The following is a 17,149-nucleotide window of genomic DNA, read 5'->3' on the forward strand; positions in this document are numbered from 1 at the left end:
ACAATGATTAATCACAACTGCTTAGGAGAGAATTAGAGATCCAAAGCAATTGTAAAGTAAGAAAATCTTCTTGTTTAGAGGAAGAAAGAAAGAAAGATATTTGTTTCTAACTCTCTTTTGTTCTTCTCTGACATTACAACGTATCTCAAATTGGCTAAAACATTGCCCGTTTTTGTAGCACGAAAACAAGGGAATCAATTAAGATTTTATGATAAATTCACTGCTCAACATTAGAAAGCTTTTAAACATTCTTGGTTATTCTATTTTTAGTAGGGAGGGTTATTTAGTTTGCATATTCTCGCCACCTTTGACCGTTTCAATGTTAATGTAACCATCTTAAAGTTTAACAATATACTAATCTAACAACCCAAGGTATATCATCATATCAGTTAAATACATGCAATGCAATGCACCTGTTATAAAATTGAGAATCTATTTGATTAATTGGTTAATTCCTTGCATCTTGAGGAGCATTGGTTTTGGGACAGCTTGGAGTTAGCTTAGTCAGTGCCAATTCCTCGGAAAATAAACTTAATCAGATATATGTTTGTTTAAAGAGATAACTGTTTTAGTTTTGCATTCTTAAAGTTGTTTTTATATAATCTTATTTTGGTATATTGTTATAACCAGGAACGGGCATAGTTGAGAAGGAGGGGCGGCACTTGTCCCCACTAGAAGTTTGAAAACAAACTAATAAATACATATAGATCAATATATTTTGCTTATTATTATATCATCTTTGTTTCCATTAAAATTTATGTTAAAATAAACTTTATATTATTAAATTTAACATGAAACCATATTTATCTTATTATAAGTATCAAAACTAAAAATATAAATAAACAAATTCAACATTAGTAATATATTTTGTAAAACTAACCAAGTAACTAATTACTAAGTTGAAACTTAATTTTCTAAACATAAAGTGAAATTATTAGTTTTTTCTTTCAAAAATTGGTTGAGAAAAGAAAGAATGTTATCTATTTATTAATTCATATTTTTTAAATTGACAATATATTAAAATTAAATATAAAAATATATAAAATATAATATTTAATTATTAAAAAAAGAAAAAACTATTTCAATTAATTTTTTATTATTTTAATTAATATACTTTTCAGCTTTTACATATAGATCTAGTTTTTTTTATTTTGGATTCTTATATATATGATTTTCATTTCATAATATAAATATATCAATGTTTAATAAACTTTATTTTAGTATTCTTTTGAAAGAATGAATCCTCTCAATTGTTAAAAAAAAATTGAGGGGATAAAGAGTGATATATAACTTTTCAAATTCAATGCGCTCTCTCTATATTTTTTTTAATCCCACTTATAAAAATAAATGATGAAAAATCACACTTTATTCTCTCAATTGTTAAAAAGAATCGAGAAGATCCATTCTCTACTTTTACCTCCATAACTAGAATTTTTTGGATTCGCCACCAATCATAACACCAATATTCTATAATAATAACAATAGAATTAGGTAATTAAAAATAAAGACTAGTGGAAGGCATAGATTGATACATATAAATTAGAAGAACTTATAATGTAGTTTGATTCATGAATTGAATCTTGAGCAAACTCGCCTAACCTCTCCAAGAAAACCAGTCTTGACACCAATTTGGCCCATTTTCACAATAGACTCAACAAAATCAGCTTCAAAAGAAGGTCCAAAAATTGGATTAAGGGGACTAAAGTAGGAATCCATAACACTCTTGGTGAATATATCATCATTAAGCCTAGCATCAGATTCTAAGACAGCAAAACCTTCCCTTATGTTCTTGAGAATGTGTTTGTCAAATTCCGTCCCACCGCCTTCATCGATGGCGAGGCGAGCGTTAACATCGCCGTTTTGAGGGCACCTAGCCTTCAGCCTTGGGAGGAAGTTTGGGTTGATAGCTGGGTCTGATCCCACACCTCCCGGGAAGAAGTTGTATAGCCTTTTTGTCATGAAGAAGCATGCTGTAGTTCCAATTGTATGTGCAGCTGAAATCAAGTAGAAACTCAGGTACAGTCAACTTTACGTGAAGTTGATAATTGAGAGTCGTTAGATAATTTGACTGATTTGACTAAATTTTTATTTAACAGCTCTTAGCTATTAACCTTATGTGAAGTCAACTGCACCTGATTTTTCACCGAATAATAATCATAATAATAAATTCAACAACCTAAATTAATGATCAAATTAGTCATTATGTATTTGTGTATAGACATGATACTATCACGTGTTTGGCAATTTGGCCTATTCCATAGTTTAATTAGCTAACAAGTTCATATTACTTTACTTCCTCAACAACCACCATCTCATCCACCATGCATGACAAGGAGGGAGGAAGGGAGGGAGAGAGAGAGAGAGTACCAGAGAGAAGAACAAGGTCTTTGTGGGTGAGACCCTTGTTGAGGAACTTGGCCTTGAGTATCTGAATAGAATCAGTAACTTGAGGCATTTCATCTGCAAGGCTAAAATTGGAAACGAAACCATCTCTGCGCCCAGTTGGAACTTGATATGTTGGTCCATTGGTCTATTCAAATAATTGAATGAATAAGAAGCATACATAAGATGCATGAGTAAGCAGTAAGCGGAAGGTTTGTTACCAGAGCAATGGCGTCTCTGGCAGCCAAAGCGAGAATGTCAGCACAAGAAACAAGGGCAGGGCAAGAAGCTTCCAATTGAGCCTTGGCTCTTTGAATGACCTCAAAGCCTCTGAGGCCTTGATGAGCAAATGCAAGCTTCTCCGGCTGTGATGACACGTCGATGAGAATGGAAGCGTCGCATCCCTCAACAAAGCAGTCATGGAAGTGAAGCCTGAGCAAGGCCGCCGCCATGTTGGGGTCAGAGGCAACGGCGTCTCTCACTACGCCATGGACAATGGACTCAGCTTCAGGACACGTGTTTCGGTAGAAACCCACTTGAAGAATAAACTGACCCTCACAACAACTTGTCAACACCATTAACAACCACAACAACACCCCCATACCTCTTCCTATCACTTTGCAACTTCCTGCTGACACCTCTTAACTTTCATGTCACCAACGTGTCAAATACAAATACCATTCATCGCTGCACGCACTTCAACTCTCTATTAATAATACGTATATTTATGTGAAATAATCCTTATGTTTAATTTTATATAAAATTAATAGTTAAAAATCGTTAACGTATCAATTTAACAGTTCTCTGTTATTAATTTCTGGGTCTAAGAATTTAAAAATCATCACACTTATAAGTGATTGGAGAAAGTAAAAAAGTTTGATGAGTAAATTGAGAAAGAGGAATTATAGTAACTTAATGGAGTATATGTATGATGTGCACAATAAGAGTTTAAGGATATTCAATTTAATAGGATATTAAATGTTTATTATCTCTAGTATTTAGATGGTTATTTTAAATAATATGAGTGTATTGTATTTGAAAAATTATTAATATTTTATTCTAAATGTTCATTTTTTAACTCATATTAAACTAAATAAATAACCAATTGTATACATTGTATAAATATTCCATTAACTCCCTAATTGGATTCATGGAGAAAATTACACCACATGGTTAATAATAAGTGATCATAATTGCAAACCGGTAAAAGCAAATAATTTGGTTAAGGCAAAAGTAATAGCCATAGCCATCCATCCACCAAGAAGAAGCCTAGCACAAGACCTAAGCATTGGTGTGTTTCCAAGCACAGACCCAATCCAACCAAACACAAACAAAGACAGAGTAGCCACCGCCAAAACCACCATAATCCTTGTACGGTAGTCTCTAATAAACGCTGCTCCCACCAAAGGAGGAACCGCACCTAAACAATAACACGATGCAGATGCCAATGCAGCTTGCAATGGATTAGGTAACGCTTTCTTTCCCATTTGCACGTCTTCACAAATTGTTTTGTTCTTGATTTGAGCAACTTCGACTTCATACTGTGTGTACACAGAAACAAACTCACCTATTGCCATGCTACAACCTCCTGCAACTGATCCTGCAAAACCAGCAAGAAGCATTGCTTTTGCGTCGGTTCGAACCGCTCCCACTCCCATCATTAACGAAGCCACTGATACTAATCCGTCCGTGGCTCCCATTACACCGGCACGAAGCCACTGTGCTCTTTGCGAGTAGTCAATCTTCTTTTCTTCACTCATCATTTGTTGTTGTTGTTCCTTCTCCTCTTTGTTGTTGATTGCAACAACTAAAACTCCACCATTGTTATGGCTGGTTGAAACCATATCAGAGGGTACAAATGAAGCCATCGAACAGGTTAGTGAAGCAGATTTTGAAATGAGATATCTCACAATATATAGATTCTTCAATTCTTGATTGCTACTTTTGCCTAAAATAATTTATTAATACAAAAATATGATGCCGGAAATCAGCATACAGATACACCTTACCCTGTTTTATAATTCAAGCATGCTATTAAATATCCATATTCGTATAAATTACGTATTAAAATATAAAATATATATAAAATAACGTGTATATATTTTGTTTATAATTATAAAGTTAATTTTACAGATTTTTAAAATTTGAAAATTAAAGTGCACATCACGTAATTAAATTAGAAATGAGAAATATATGAAGTATAATATATTAATATTATAATTAACCATTAAATTATAGAAATGCCTCTTCGGAGAATTGAAATTCTCCTATTGCTTTCTCTCCTCCAATTTATGTTACATCATTTGTCATTTTTAAGAGCAGAGTGGCAGCAACTATAATTAAGCTATATGTAAAAAACCCTACCATCGGTTCTATGGTAACCTTTCATCATTATAAAAAATTATTCGGAGAGAATGCCAGCTTTTGAATGTACTTATTTTTTTTTGAAAAAACTACTATTAGCTTTTGAATGTACTTATTTTTTTTTGAAAAAACTACTATTTGTACCTATAAATTTTGCGAACGCTGATAAAAGTACTCACCAAACAAGAAAATTAATGTTGTACTCATGAAAGATGGGTTTCGTGTGACAATAGTACCCAAACCGTGATTTTTCGTTGACTTTTTAATAAAATTCCCAAATTACCCCTTCTATCTTTTTTCTCAAATTCCAAATTTCACAACCCTCATTCTTCGTCTTCTCCTATTGCTGCCAGCCACCAAAATTCCAAATTTCACCACCTTGCACAGAATATCTATCATAATAGTAAATGTGACAACATTAGAGTGCAATCCATGCCAAAGCATTTCAGCATAAAACTCGAAAACCCGGATCACATTAGCTATCTTGCCAGAACTATCCATGAGAGTCTTATAAGTGTACAAATTAGGCACCACTCCGGATTCTCTCATCAAACGGAAGACGCCCTCGACATCTCCTATTCGACCCTCGTTGAAAAGAACACGGATCATAATAGTGTAAACCACAACGGTTGGTTCAATTTTGCAGTGGCGCATTTCATCAAATAGCTTGCGTACACCAACAGAATCAGCTTGGCTGCAGCAGCACTGCATCAAAATACCGTAGCTCACAACGGTATGAGAGAATCCACGCGACACCATGTCCCCATAGACCTCCCACAGTGAATCAAATCTGTGGGTGTTGACGAGGGCGTGAAAAAGCGCGTTGCAAGCCTTCAACAGAGGCAAAGAAGAGACGTTTCTATGCACTGAAAGAGCTTCTTGGACATGACCCAATTCGGAGAAGGCGATTATGAGGACGGAAGCAAAGTTGGGTGCTTGGGAGTGGGTGAGCGCGTGGAAGATGAAGGATGAGGGTTGTGAAATTTGGAATTTGGGGTAGAAGATAGAAGGGATAATTTAGGAGTTTTATTAAAAAGTCAACGAAAAATTACGGTTTGGGTACTATTGTCACATGGAATCCATCTTTTATGGGTACAATATTAATTTTTTTGTTTGATGGGTACTTTTGTCAATGTTCGCAAAATTTATGGGTACAAATGGTAGTTTTTCTTTTTTTGCTTCAAAAGGTCATCATTTCTCTCTCTTTTTCTCCAATTAGAAAACTACTTCAACAAATAGTTGTTCTTGATTTCGTGTCTTCTTATCGCTCATAAATGGAATTCAAATTCAGGTTTTCCCCCATCTTGGTGGCATATAATCACAGTATCTAAGCAAAGAGAGTTGACATAAATTAATTAACTTCATATTCACATTATTACTGGTAACAATATCAACATTCTATTTTTGTTGTTATATCAACATTCTATTTTTGTTGTCAACATGCATATTGCTGCCGTCCTCCATTCTCTTGTTCGTTTTTATTAACATAAGTTTACGACTTTTTTATAGTTTTCTAAAAAGTAAAATAAAATAAATATGCAGCGTATTACATAACTACATATTGTTCAATATTAAGAAATTACTTGTCAAACTGGCTTGCTCATGTAATTAAATAAGAAAAACCCTAGAAAACTATTAGAATTTATTGTTTTTAATCATAATTTTTAGTTATCAACTCAATTCTTTTAGTTTAATAATTAAACAACATATTTTAACCCACACCTTTAAACATTGACGGCTAATTAATGAAAACAATAAATTCTAATAATCATTTAACATGTCCCAATGCCTACGGACACAATGCGGAATTATTTAAATTCGTAAGAGTTTCTCTTTGGGTGTCAATGTTAATTTTTTGTATCCGACTTTAATTAGAAGATTATTGCAATTTTGTTTATAATAATGAATATTCAGATGTCGATTGCCAAGATATAATACTGAGAAAACGTACTTTTTTTCCTCATGCACTATTACTAGTTCATTTCCTGGGGTTTCATCACTATTATCATTATAGTACTCAAGCGACTTTGGAAAAAGGATTTGGATTCTCTAAAGTTTGAATTTCACTTTAGAGAGTAAAGTGTGATTTTTCACCATTTATTTTATAGGTGAGACCAAAAATAAATATGAAAGAGAAACTATTCAATGGTAGAAGATTACACTTTACTCTCTAAAGTGAAATTCAAATTTTAGAGAATCCAAATCCTTGGGAAAATAATAATCGCCTGCATATGAATGATTATTCATATTTAGCGGTATGGGATGATGTTGGAGGGGTCATGGACATGTCCACATTGAAAAGTGAAGCATACTTCAACAAAGTTCAGCACTTATAACATCATAAATTGCACTTTCAGTAATAGAGTGTGGCAGTGTGGTACAAGAGGTAACATATGTAAAACAATTAAACAAACAGCTGTATCATATGTCCGGGCATCATTAAAATGTTTGGTTAAGAGGTAAAAATAGGGTAGAAACCTATAAGCTTCATGAGTAAATTACACAAGAAAGTAATTCATAAAAACTTGTACCTCATTTTCACTCCAACCAAACACTTCACAAATGTAGAAAAGTAATAAACCATAAGACCTCCCAAGATATACTTATTACTTAACCATTCACTTTTTAAGGCAAGTGAATTGTTTATTATCCAAGCCTTAAAATAGAAACTTGACAAACCCTTGGCCTTAAAGAAAAGGACCTACATGATTCCACACATCGCTGATCGCTGCATGCTTGCATAGGGTAAGAAGCTACACAAACGAGGCCAAGCAAATCCACAAACTTAACCAATCTATTCAGTCGGACCAATGATCTAAAGCAACTGCTAGAAATCTGAATAATGTAATAAGCAAATCAGGATACTCAAAATTTGGATTCAATAACTAATTTCCCGGGTATTCATTTTACAATTTTCTAAGAACTCAAAAAACAGGCCCTATCATGACCAAACCAATTAGAGCCATTGAATGTAGCACGACTGCACTCTATTCCTATTTGAATGAAAACTTTCTAAAGTTGAAACTTGAAAACCATACCATCTTACAACAACAAACAGACTACAGAACTACCAAAAAATTCCCAGCCACCATTGTTAAGGAACTCAGTCAAAATGACATGATTTTCAGAATATTGCATTCGTCTCCAGTCTGTGACTCTTGTCCAACTAATTTCCCACCTGTACACTATAGGTCATTGAGAATTCAGGGTAAAGTCAGCAAAATTAGGCACAGAATCTAAACAAGCAAAAAATAACAGTGGAAGACTTGACCGATCATACAGATACAATCCAACTTCCATATGGAGGACAAACATAAACTTGAGAAATTCTCTTACGAAATTGGTAGCCTCAAATGTTACAACTATGTATGAAAGATGTACTTCCAAATGTGAAGTTATAAAAACTGCTGCATTGCCTAATCAAAGAAATTCTTAAGAACCCTACGGTTATTGATGATCTTTTATCAACTCCGCAGCCATTAATTCTTGAATAATTAACCAAAATCACCCCCCCCCCCCCCCCCCCCGCAAAAAAAAAAAAAAAAACAGCCACAGCTTAAAAAGCAAAAGCAGAAGAGCAAATACAAGACAACACACAAAAACAACAAATTAACTATTAACCATAAACAGGGAGAAGAAAAGATTCACTTCACCTGTTCCCTTAACTTCCAGGAAGGTGCTTTGAAATATTCACTTTTGCAAGCAGATGCGTGCTTGCAAAGGAGCATAAGACCGAAATGAAGCATTGTATATTGTTCTCAATTCCCCAGAACAATTGGATCGAAGCCCAACAGCAGCATCATGACTCTCAAGATAAGCCTTATTATTGGGTTTACTTTCTATATTTGGTTTTAACCTACACCTTCTCCTCATATACTTCAAGAAATAGCGATCAGGCTTTCCATTACATCTTTCATCCCCACACAATGCAGGATCTGCTTGCTTGCGATCAGATTCTAACCCACTGTCTTCTCCTCCATGGTTTATCAACCGAAAAGAACAACTTCCCTCACCTTCATTCAAGACCTCATCCTCAATCTCTTCAGCATTGATTTCAGCTGTGCGTCCACCATCATTTGCGCAAGTTTTCATGTCACTTGTGCCAATGCAGTGACGATTCAGGTCATTTGAAGAACCACCATCCAAAGATCCTACAGAAATAGAAGGTTCATAACCACTAGCATCCCATGAATCCGATCTCTTCAATGATGAATCAAGACTTGAATCCCATATCTTGGGAGTATCCAAGCAACTTGTATTCATTAAGCATTGTCTCTTTGAAGTCTTCGATGAGCTATTCAAATGCAACTCAGACGTCATCACTGAACCATCAACAAACTTTACATCATCAACCTTAAGACCACTCTCTTCTCTGTTCGGTACCAAGCTCAAAGCATTATTTGCCACTTCAACAGCCCTTCTAGCCACCACAACTTTCTTTACCGCCTCCTCTCTGGCCTTAGCAGCTGCATCAGCCTTCTTTTCCATATCATGATTTGCATCCTTAACCACATCCTCCATAGATCTCACCAAATCCCCACCTCCCAAAACCCTTGAATTAGAATTCACCTTCTCTACTATAACCCTAGCCTTTTTCTTGATCACTCCACCCTTAACCTTTCTTCTACTTCTAGAAATTGCCACTGGTTTGGGAATCCAACAATCCACACAAACAGAAAATTCAGAACCTATACAGGAATAAGACCATGGTGCAGCATTTCTGTATTTCAAGAAACAGTTCTGGTGCACTGAATGCCGACATTGAATGCAACGAAACGAATCGGAAGAAGCTTCAGAGAAACAATATGTGCAAATTCGAGAAGATTCAACAGAAGAAAAGCACTTGCTGCAAAGAAGAACAACACGCCATTCGCTATAAAGGGTTCTGAGTCCATTCTTACCGGTGCAAACGTCGAACTTGAATCCGCACGCATGGCATTCGGTCAAGTTCGGCAAATCCCTAGTTTTCTTCTGCGATGAACACTCCAAAACGTGATTTGAAGGGATTTCCCGTGTCTTGGAGGGTTTCCAGAGCGGCTTTGTTCGTTTCTCCAGTCGGAGGGGCTCCATCACCGGCGAAACTCCGGTGAGGTTGACTTTTTCGAGAGGGAAATTCTTAGGGTTTTGGCAATTAGGAGATTAGGGATTTGGGATTATTATCCCTAACGTGAATCATTTTCGCATGGCGCTCATTGCTGAACGTTCAAAGTTCACGCGCTGTTATCTGCGAGTGAAACTTTTCATCTTGGAGCATCTACGAAAGAAATGGTTAAATCTTCAATAATTGGATCCTTGTATTCATCTCGCACAATTTGGTAATAATCGTGTGCATAATTAAAATATACCACACATCCATGTAACCATATAATTAAGTTGGTCCAACAAAAAAAAAATTTAATACCATTAAATGAAACGTAAAATACACACGCCCAATACACACGAAATCGTCCAACGCTTCTTCTCCTCCACGCTTCTTCTTCTTCTTCTTTTCACGCTCGTTTACACACGGAGTGTCTTCTTCTTCGCCTTCTTCTTCACGTTCCTCTTTCTCCTCCTTTTTCGCATTCCTTCTTCTTCACGTGTTTTTTCCTTATCATCATTCTTTTGTTATTGTTACTGCGGTATTTTTTTGTCTTTTCCTCCTTCTCTCTGGTGAAGAAGCAGTAGAAGGTGAGAAAGAAGAATTTTAAATAGTGCAGAATGAACCGAAAACAGTACTCATGGTGAACCGAAATCTTAGTTATGGTGAACCGAAAACAATACAATTGTATAGTACTGAGTAAACGAAACATAATCCATTATATAAAATCAAATTCAAACAGCTTTCTGCAGAATGAACTAAACACAGTACTCATGGTGAACCGAACATAGTACTCATGGTGAACCAAAAACAATACAATTGTATAGTATTGAGTGAACGAAACATAATCCATTATATAAAATCAAATTCAAATAACTCTGCGTACAATTTACATATTATCAATTCAATTCAATTCAGTACACCTTCGTCCATTTAATTCAATTCAAATGAGCAATTGCATTCCATTCAACTCGATTCAAAATTGAATAATCTAAACTTTGTCAGTTTGATTCATTTCAGAAGAGTAATCCAAATCGCTCTCCTGTTTACCAAAAAATTATAAACCGCTAAACACTGAACCCTAAACCCTAAACCCTAAACAATAAAACCAGAACCCTGAATACTGAACCCTGAACCCATAAACCCTAAAACCTTAAAACCTAAACTCTAAATCCTACACCCTAAAACCTAAACCCTAAACCCTAAAACCCTGAACCCAAACCCTGAACTCTGAACCCTAAACCCTGAATGCTAAACCCTAAACACTGAACCCGAACCCTGAACACTAAACTCTAAACCCTAAATGCTAAATCCTAAACCCTAAACCCTAAACCCTGAACCCTACCATAAATCCTAAACTCATAAAACTCTGAACTTTGAACCCTAAACCCTAGACCCTCAACTATGAACACGGTGAACCAAAATTAATACACAGGGCAAATCGAAAGTTTGAAACACACTGAACCCTTGTACACTGAACCCTGAACTCATAAACCCTAAATCCTAAAACCCGAAACCCTGAAATCCTATCGTCATTCTTTTGTTGTTGTTGCTGCTGTATTTTATTGTCTTTTCCTCCTTCTCTCTCTGGTGAAGAAGCAGTAGAAGGTGAGGAAGGAGAATTTTGAATAGTGCAGAATGAATCGAACAGAGTACTCATGGTGAACCAAAATCTTAGTTATGGTGAACCGAAATCTTAATTACAGTGAAACAATTTTATAGTGCTTAGGGAAGAAAATAGAACATATTGGTCTAATTTTTGTTAGACTCCTTTCTGCGGACCGAACCGAAAAGTTACTCACATTTACTCAGAGTTACTCACAATTGCTGACACTCACAATTACTCACAGTTACATATTATCAATTCAATTGAATTCAATTCAGATGTAAATCACCTCAGTCCATTCAATTCACTTCAAATAAAATTAGAAATTTCATTCCATTAAATTCGATTCAGAATTCAATAATCCAAACCTCATCAAATTGATGCGTTTGAGAAGAATCATCAAAATCGCACTCATTCAACTGATTTGAAGTTGATTCATTCATTGTTTCAATTCAAAAGTGCAGATCGAAGAAGAAAATGAAGAAGAAGATGAATGACAAAATAATTGCGTTGAATCAATCCATATCCATAATGCAGAGAAGAAAAACGCAAAAGATGAGAACAACGAATTTAATTAGGTTGAAGAAGAAAGAGGTTTACGTTGTATGAAAAAATTTACGTTGAGAAACGTTGACAACGCAAAATAAGGATTCGTTATATAGGTTATAAGAGGCGCGCGTAAAACAAACGGAGTTGTGGGGGCGTGGCGTGAAAGTTACTTGGATACCATCCATGTAATTTTTACATGGATGTAGAGCTTTTCTCTTAAAATATTGTAGAAAGTTAGTTGCAGTCAATTTTACGTGAAGTAGTTGATAGTTGAGAATCGTTATCGTTAGATGAATCTATCTACTTAATATACTAAAATTGGGTTTTCTCCCAACTAATGAAAGTGGGGTGTTGATTCCACATGAATCCACTTTACCGCCAAAATGAATGCACTATTTTCTCTTCTAAATTTATTTTATAAAAATATATTTTTATTATAATTATACTATAATTAGCATTTAAGTAATAATGCATGCATAATTATACTAATTTAAAAAAATATTTTTATTACAATTATATAAAATTAATATTTAATATATTATTAAACTACTTATCAATTATCAATCGAAAATAATTTTAATTATTTTAATAATAATAATAATAATAATAATAATAATAATAATAATAATTATATGATAATGGCATCGGTTATTAATAACCAATTTATATCTCTCTAAATAAATTTACTTTAGAAAAATATCTTTATTATAATTATATTACAATATTACAATTAATATTTAATGAATAATGCATAATTATACTAATTTAAGAAAATATCTTTATTATCTATCTATCTATTCTATTATATAAAAATTGAATTTTTACACTTAATAATGAAACTGATGTAGCATGCTCTTGAGGTGTTTCCTGATTTATTTCATTTAATTCGTTAAAGCAAATTAATTATAATTAATTAATTATATCAATTAATTAATTTAATTAGATATTCAAATCTCACCATTTATTATAATTATATGAATTGATTAATTATAATTAATTATATTAATTAATTAATTTAGTTAATTATATTAATTATTTGATTTGATTGGAGTAAACATCAAATTATTTAATAAATAATAAATATGATAACGAAATATATGAATTAATTTAATTAGTTTATTTTTCTCAATACCATCTATTTATATAAGATCAAATATTTTTTACTCATTCGCTCTCTTCTCTCTTCTCTCTTCTCTCTTCTCTCTTCTCTCTCTCTCTCTCTCTCTCTCTCTTGTATGTCTCTTTGTTGCTCTTTATTTTAGTTATATTCATTGATTTCTCTGTATTGATACTCTTTTTATTTGAAATATTGTGACAATTTAGAGTGTATGTTGTGACCCATATTATATTCGTTAATTTGGTGTATCTTTTTAAATGGTTTATGTTATAATGTGTTTAAGGAGTTGAGTTAAAATTATAATATGATATATAAATTTATAATATGATTTATAGTATGCTAAAATATTAGGACATTATCATATAGATAATTTTTTATTTGTCCATTAGATTCAATTATATAGGATCTTAAAAATTATGTAATTATGTAATTATGTAATTAGTTATTTTTTCATATAATTATTGTTTTGATCATTTACATTAGTGAGACTATTTTCATTATTAATATTTATAAATATGCTATTATTTGTATAATTGATTGAATCATCTTATTCGTTTTAATTTAATTCTATTGTTTTTGTTATTCAAGGTGCCATCGCTATTTCTATTTATAAAAAATTTTTTAATATTATTTAACAATTCTAATAACATAATAACAATTAAAAAAGACAAAACAAAAAATTTTTTAATGTGAAAATAAGACAAAAAAATAAATTTATTTAATAATTTTTTTAGAATATATATTTTTTTTATATATAATTATTGTAAAGCAAGAAAAATTATTAAATTCTAACAATAATTATTAAGAATAAATAATTATTAAAATTAAAAGTAATGTCAATTTAAATGATATACAAATAAATCATGCCAAACATAACAACTTAAAAGGGTTACTTTTGAAAGAATATAGTTTATGATATTTAATTTTTATTATTTATTAAAAAATATATAATTATTTAACGATATTTATTTTTTAAAATCACTATGTATGCAATTTTATTCTTTTTTTGGGACAAAATTGTACTCATGATGGTAATTCTTCTAATGGTATAATTATTTTATTCTACTTTAACAAAAAATTGAGTTGTGTATTTTTAATTATTTATTTAGAAAGTATAGCGAAATGAGTTATATCAATTATAATTAATTATCGATAATTAATATCAATTAATTGATTGTATTAATTTGTAAGATGAATAACGTATAATTAATAAATGTTGTGAAATTAATTATAATAAATTAATAATTAATAAATAAAAAACTAAAAGGAATTTTTTATTACTTTTTAATGACTACACATTTTTATAATTTCACTTTTCTTTTATCTCTTCCTTTTATATTTATTTCTTTCAATTTATTGAACTAAATCAATTATATTAATTATTTGTATTAACTAATTAAGTACTTTTTAATGTGTTATTATAACTGTGCCTTTAAACTATAAGTTAAAAATATTATAAAAAATATTTTATAAAAGTTGTTAAAAAATAAATATTTTTAAAATATGTCCTTAAGACACAAATCAACTAAATTATGTATTTAATTCATTTAATTGCATTAATTATAACTAATCAATTATGTAATTTAATTTTATTAGGATAGATATTTTATCATTTAATATTTTATTTGATTCATTAAATTACATTAATCATAACTTCAAATATTTAATTTAATTAGAGTAAATATCCAATTATTTTAAATTCTGTTGGATTCATTAAGCAAAATTAATTATAACTAAGTTATTATTTAATTAATTAATTTAATTGAGATAAATATTAAATTATTTAATAAATAATATATAAAATAATGAAATAAATGAACTCAATTAATTAAATTTATTATCTTATTATTTTATATATCTCTTTTCTCTCTCTATTTTATACTTCAGGTAAAATATTTATAATTTTTTATTTTTTATTTTTTTTGTCTTAATTTTACTAATATTTTTCTATAATTTTGTTTTATATTAATTTTTTTATTTATTTTGATTAATAATTCTTAAGGGTATTATTATTTTATTTAAAGATAATTTAAATTTTTTGTAATATTTTTATAAAAATTTATTAATAGGTTTTTCTTAAATATTTATTTTGAAATTTTTTCAATAAGATCGTATTTTGATTTTTCTCTTTCATCCTTTGTATTAATTAATTATATTAATCTTCTATTGTAATACATTTTTTATCTACTCTATACATTATTTTTTCTATCTTCTTTTACTTTTTTTAATTGCTCTTTTTATTTTATTTTTAATTATTTATTTTACTTTTACTTCTCATATATAGATTTATTATAATTCATCACAGGTTCTTTTTTAATTTAAGTGATTTTTTAGGTTATATTTTACCATTGATGCTTTTATTTTGTTTAGTGTATTTTTTTTAGTCTGTGTTTAATATAATAATCTGTAAATATCTATTTTATTATATAAAAATTAAATTTTTGCACTTAATGATAAAACTGTCGTGGCATGTTTCTGATGGTATTTTTTGATTTATTCTTTTAACTCATTAGATTCAATTTATTATATCAACTAATTGATTTTGTTAATTATTTAAATATTATATAATTTATTATAATTTCTATCAATCAATTAATTGTAATTCAAATTGAATGATTATTTTGTTACGAAATTATTATTTTCTAATCTATTTATGGACAATACATATATTAATTATAATCGCAAATTAAGCTATTTTACATTAAATGACTTATATAATGGTCATATCATTTATTATCATAAATGTTGAATTAAATAAGTCATTATTACTTTTGATTTAGAATTAAATGAGAATAAAACCAGAGATACTATTTTATTTGGCCTTTAGGATTTAATGGATGTCACACTTAAATATAAATAGCGACTTCCGAATTTTGGTCTCCAACACATCAAAGCCGCCTCCGCAACTCTTTTTTCATAAAAGGAATTGCAATTCAACTCTATTAGGGATATAGAAAGTTTTCAAAGAACAAAGGAATGATTTGAATTTGCACGAATTTTAAATGTTCGAATTTACGATGTTGTTTCAGTTGTTGTTGTTACGAGAATGACTCTAATCTATACGTGTCTAAGGACTAGAATAGATTAAATATTATTTAAGTAATTTATTTTTAATATTGGCATTTGATTAAATTAGTTTTAGAGAAATTTAAATTGTTGACTCAATTTATATATTACGACTATTCTTTTTTAATATATTATTTTTATATTTTTTAATATTAATTTTTTTTCTGATTTTTAAGTTTATTTTTTTGGATATATGTATCACTTTTTTTTTTCATTTTATATTTCAGATTAGTAATGTAATTATTAAAAAATATATATTTAAAAAAAAGAAAAAATATTAAAATATCACTATTTAAAGAAAAAGATACGTGAAAAAAGGAAAACAAAAAATTAAAACATCACTATTAGAAAAAAAACTGTTAATATGCGTATGAATGGGGTCGGAATTGAGAAATATATATGGATATAAAAAATTATTGCACGATTGTAGAATAAACAATAATCATATATATAAAACAAAATAATTTAACAAAAAAATAATTAATATATGTGATTTAAATATTTTTAATAACCGGTAACATGGAGTTTAACAAAATATAATTCATATATTTTTTTATTTATGTATATGTATAGAATTTTTTATGTATATGTATATATATTAAGAAAAACTACCATAATATATATAACAAAATTAATATACACGTATACATAAATAAAAAAATTATTATAATTTCTGGAAATTACACATGAACTCCTTTTTTCTCTCAAATAAATTTATTCTAATTATATTACAATTAAGTCATGAATAATGCATGATTATATTAATTTAAGAAAATAACTTCATTATAATTATATCAAATCAATATTCAATGCGTTATTAAACTACTTATCAATCATCGATACTTTTAATTATTCTTATTATATCAATTGATATAGTTTTAATTCTCATTCAAGTGCAATAATTTTATTAAGAGATAATTGATGCACCATTAATAATGACCCATTTAATTTGATATCAATTAGTGGATAATAATAATAATAATAA

The 17,149-nt window shown here is 30.1% G+C and overlaps 3 protein-coding genes across 5 annotated transcripts; all 3 read right to left on the reverse strand.

Moving 5' to 3' along the window:
- Nucleotides 1-1,425: 1,425 nt before the first annotated feature.
- On the reverse strand, nucleotides 1,426-2,960 carry LOC130956655 (peroxidase 43). Its single transcript, XM_057883676.1, has 4 exons — nucleotides 2,604-2,960; nucleotides 2,368-2,530; nucleotides 1,600-1,994; nucleotides 1,426-1,467 (listed from the first exon to the last, which is right to left on the reverse strand). Exons 1-4 carry the CDS (start codon nucleotides 2,958-2,960, stop codon nucleotides 1,426-1,428), a joined length of 957 nt encoding a protein of 318 aa, XP_057739659.1.
- Nucleotides 2,961-3,540: 580 nt separating this feature from the next.
- On the reverse strand, nucleotides 3,541-5,095 carry LOC130954935 (vacuolar iron transporter homolog 1-like). Of its 2 annotated transcripts, XM_057881704.1 has the most exons (2): nucleotides 4,926-5,095; nucleotides 3,541-4,212 (listed from the first exon to the last, which is right to left on the reverse strand). In XM_057881704.1, the coding sequence occupies exon 2, from the start codon at nucleotides 4,143-4,145 to the stop codon at nucleotides 3,570-3,572; it is 576 nt and encodes a 191-aa protein (XP_057737687.1). In that variant the 5' UTR covers nucleotides 4,146-4,212; nucleotides 4,926-5,095; the 3' UTR covers nucleotides 3,541-3,569. The 2 variants fall into 2 exon arrangements, with proteins under 2 accessions (XP_057737687.1, XP_057737686.1); XM_057881703.1 differs by lacking the exon at nucleotides 4,926-5,095 and having other exon boundaries at nucleotides 3,541-4,276.
- A 2,513-nt stretch (nucleotides 5,096-7,608) lies between these two features.
- LOC130954299 (uncharacterized) lies at nucleotides 7,609-9,971 on the reverse strand. Of its 2 annotated transcripts, none has more exons than XM_057881035.1 (2): nucleotides 8,400-9,971; nucleotides 7,609-7,924 (listed from the first exon to the last, which is right to left on the reverse strand). In XM_057881035.1, exon 1 carries the CDS (start codon nucleotides 9,814-9,816, stop codon nucleotides 8,437-8,439), a length of 1,380 nt encoding a protein of 459 aa, XP_057737018.1. In that variant the 5' UTR covers nucleotides 9,817-9,971; the 3' UTR covers nucleotides 7,609-7,924; nucleotides 8,400-8,436. The 2 variants fall into 2 exon arrangements, with proteins under 2 accessions (XP_057737018.1, XP_057737017.1); XM_057881034.1 differs by having other exon boundaries at nucleotides 7,609-7,931.
- Between the last annotated feature and the right edge of the window lie 7,178 nt (nucleotides 9,972-17,149).

Source organism: Arachis stenosperma, chromosome 10, assembly GCF_014773155.1.
Source record: "Arachis stenosperma cultivar V10309 chromosome 10, arast.V10309.gnm1.PFL2, whole genome shotgun sequence".
Taxonomy (NCBI): Eukaryota; Viridiplantae; Streptophyta; class Magnoliopsida; order Fabales; family Fabaceae; genus Arachis; species Arachis stenosperma.

What these genes read in the sequence shown, in the direction of transcription:
- LOC130954935 (XM_057881703.1), bottom strand. Translation starts at nt 4,250, where the DNA reads ATGGCTTCATTTGTACCCTCTGATATGGTTTCAACCAGCCATAACAAT.
- LOC130956655 (XM_057883676.1), bottom strand. Translation starts at nt 2,960, where the DNA reads ATGGTGTTGACAAGTTGTTGTGAGGGTCAGTTTATTCTTCAAGTGGGT. An exon ending in CCAGAGACGCCATTGCTCTG is followed by an intron (nt 2,531 to 2,603) that starts GTAACAAACCTT and finishes TTATTTGAATAG; the next exon opens with ACCAATGGACCAACATATCA. An exon ending in AGACTGGTTTTCTTGGAGAG is followed by an intron (nt 1,468 to 1,599) that starts GTTAGGCGAGTT and finishes TTATTATTATAG; the next exon opens with AATATTGGTGTTATGATTGG.
- LOC130954299 (XM_057881035.1), bottom strand. Translation starts at nt 9,816, where the DNA reads ATGGAGCCCCTCCGACTGGAGAAACGAACAAAGCCGCTCTGGAAACCC.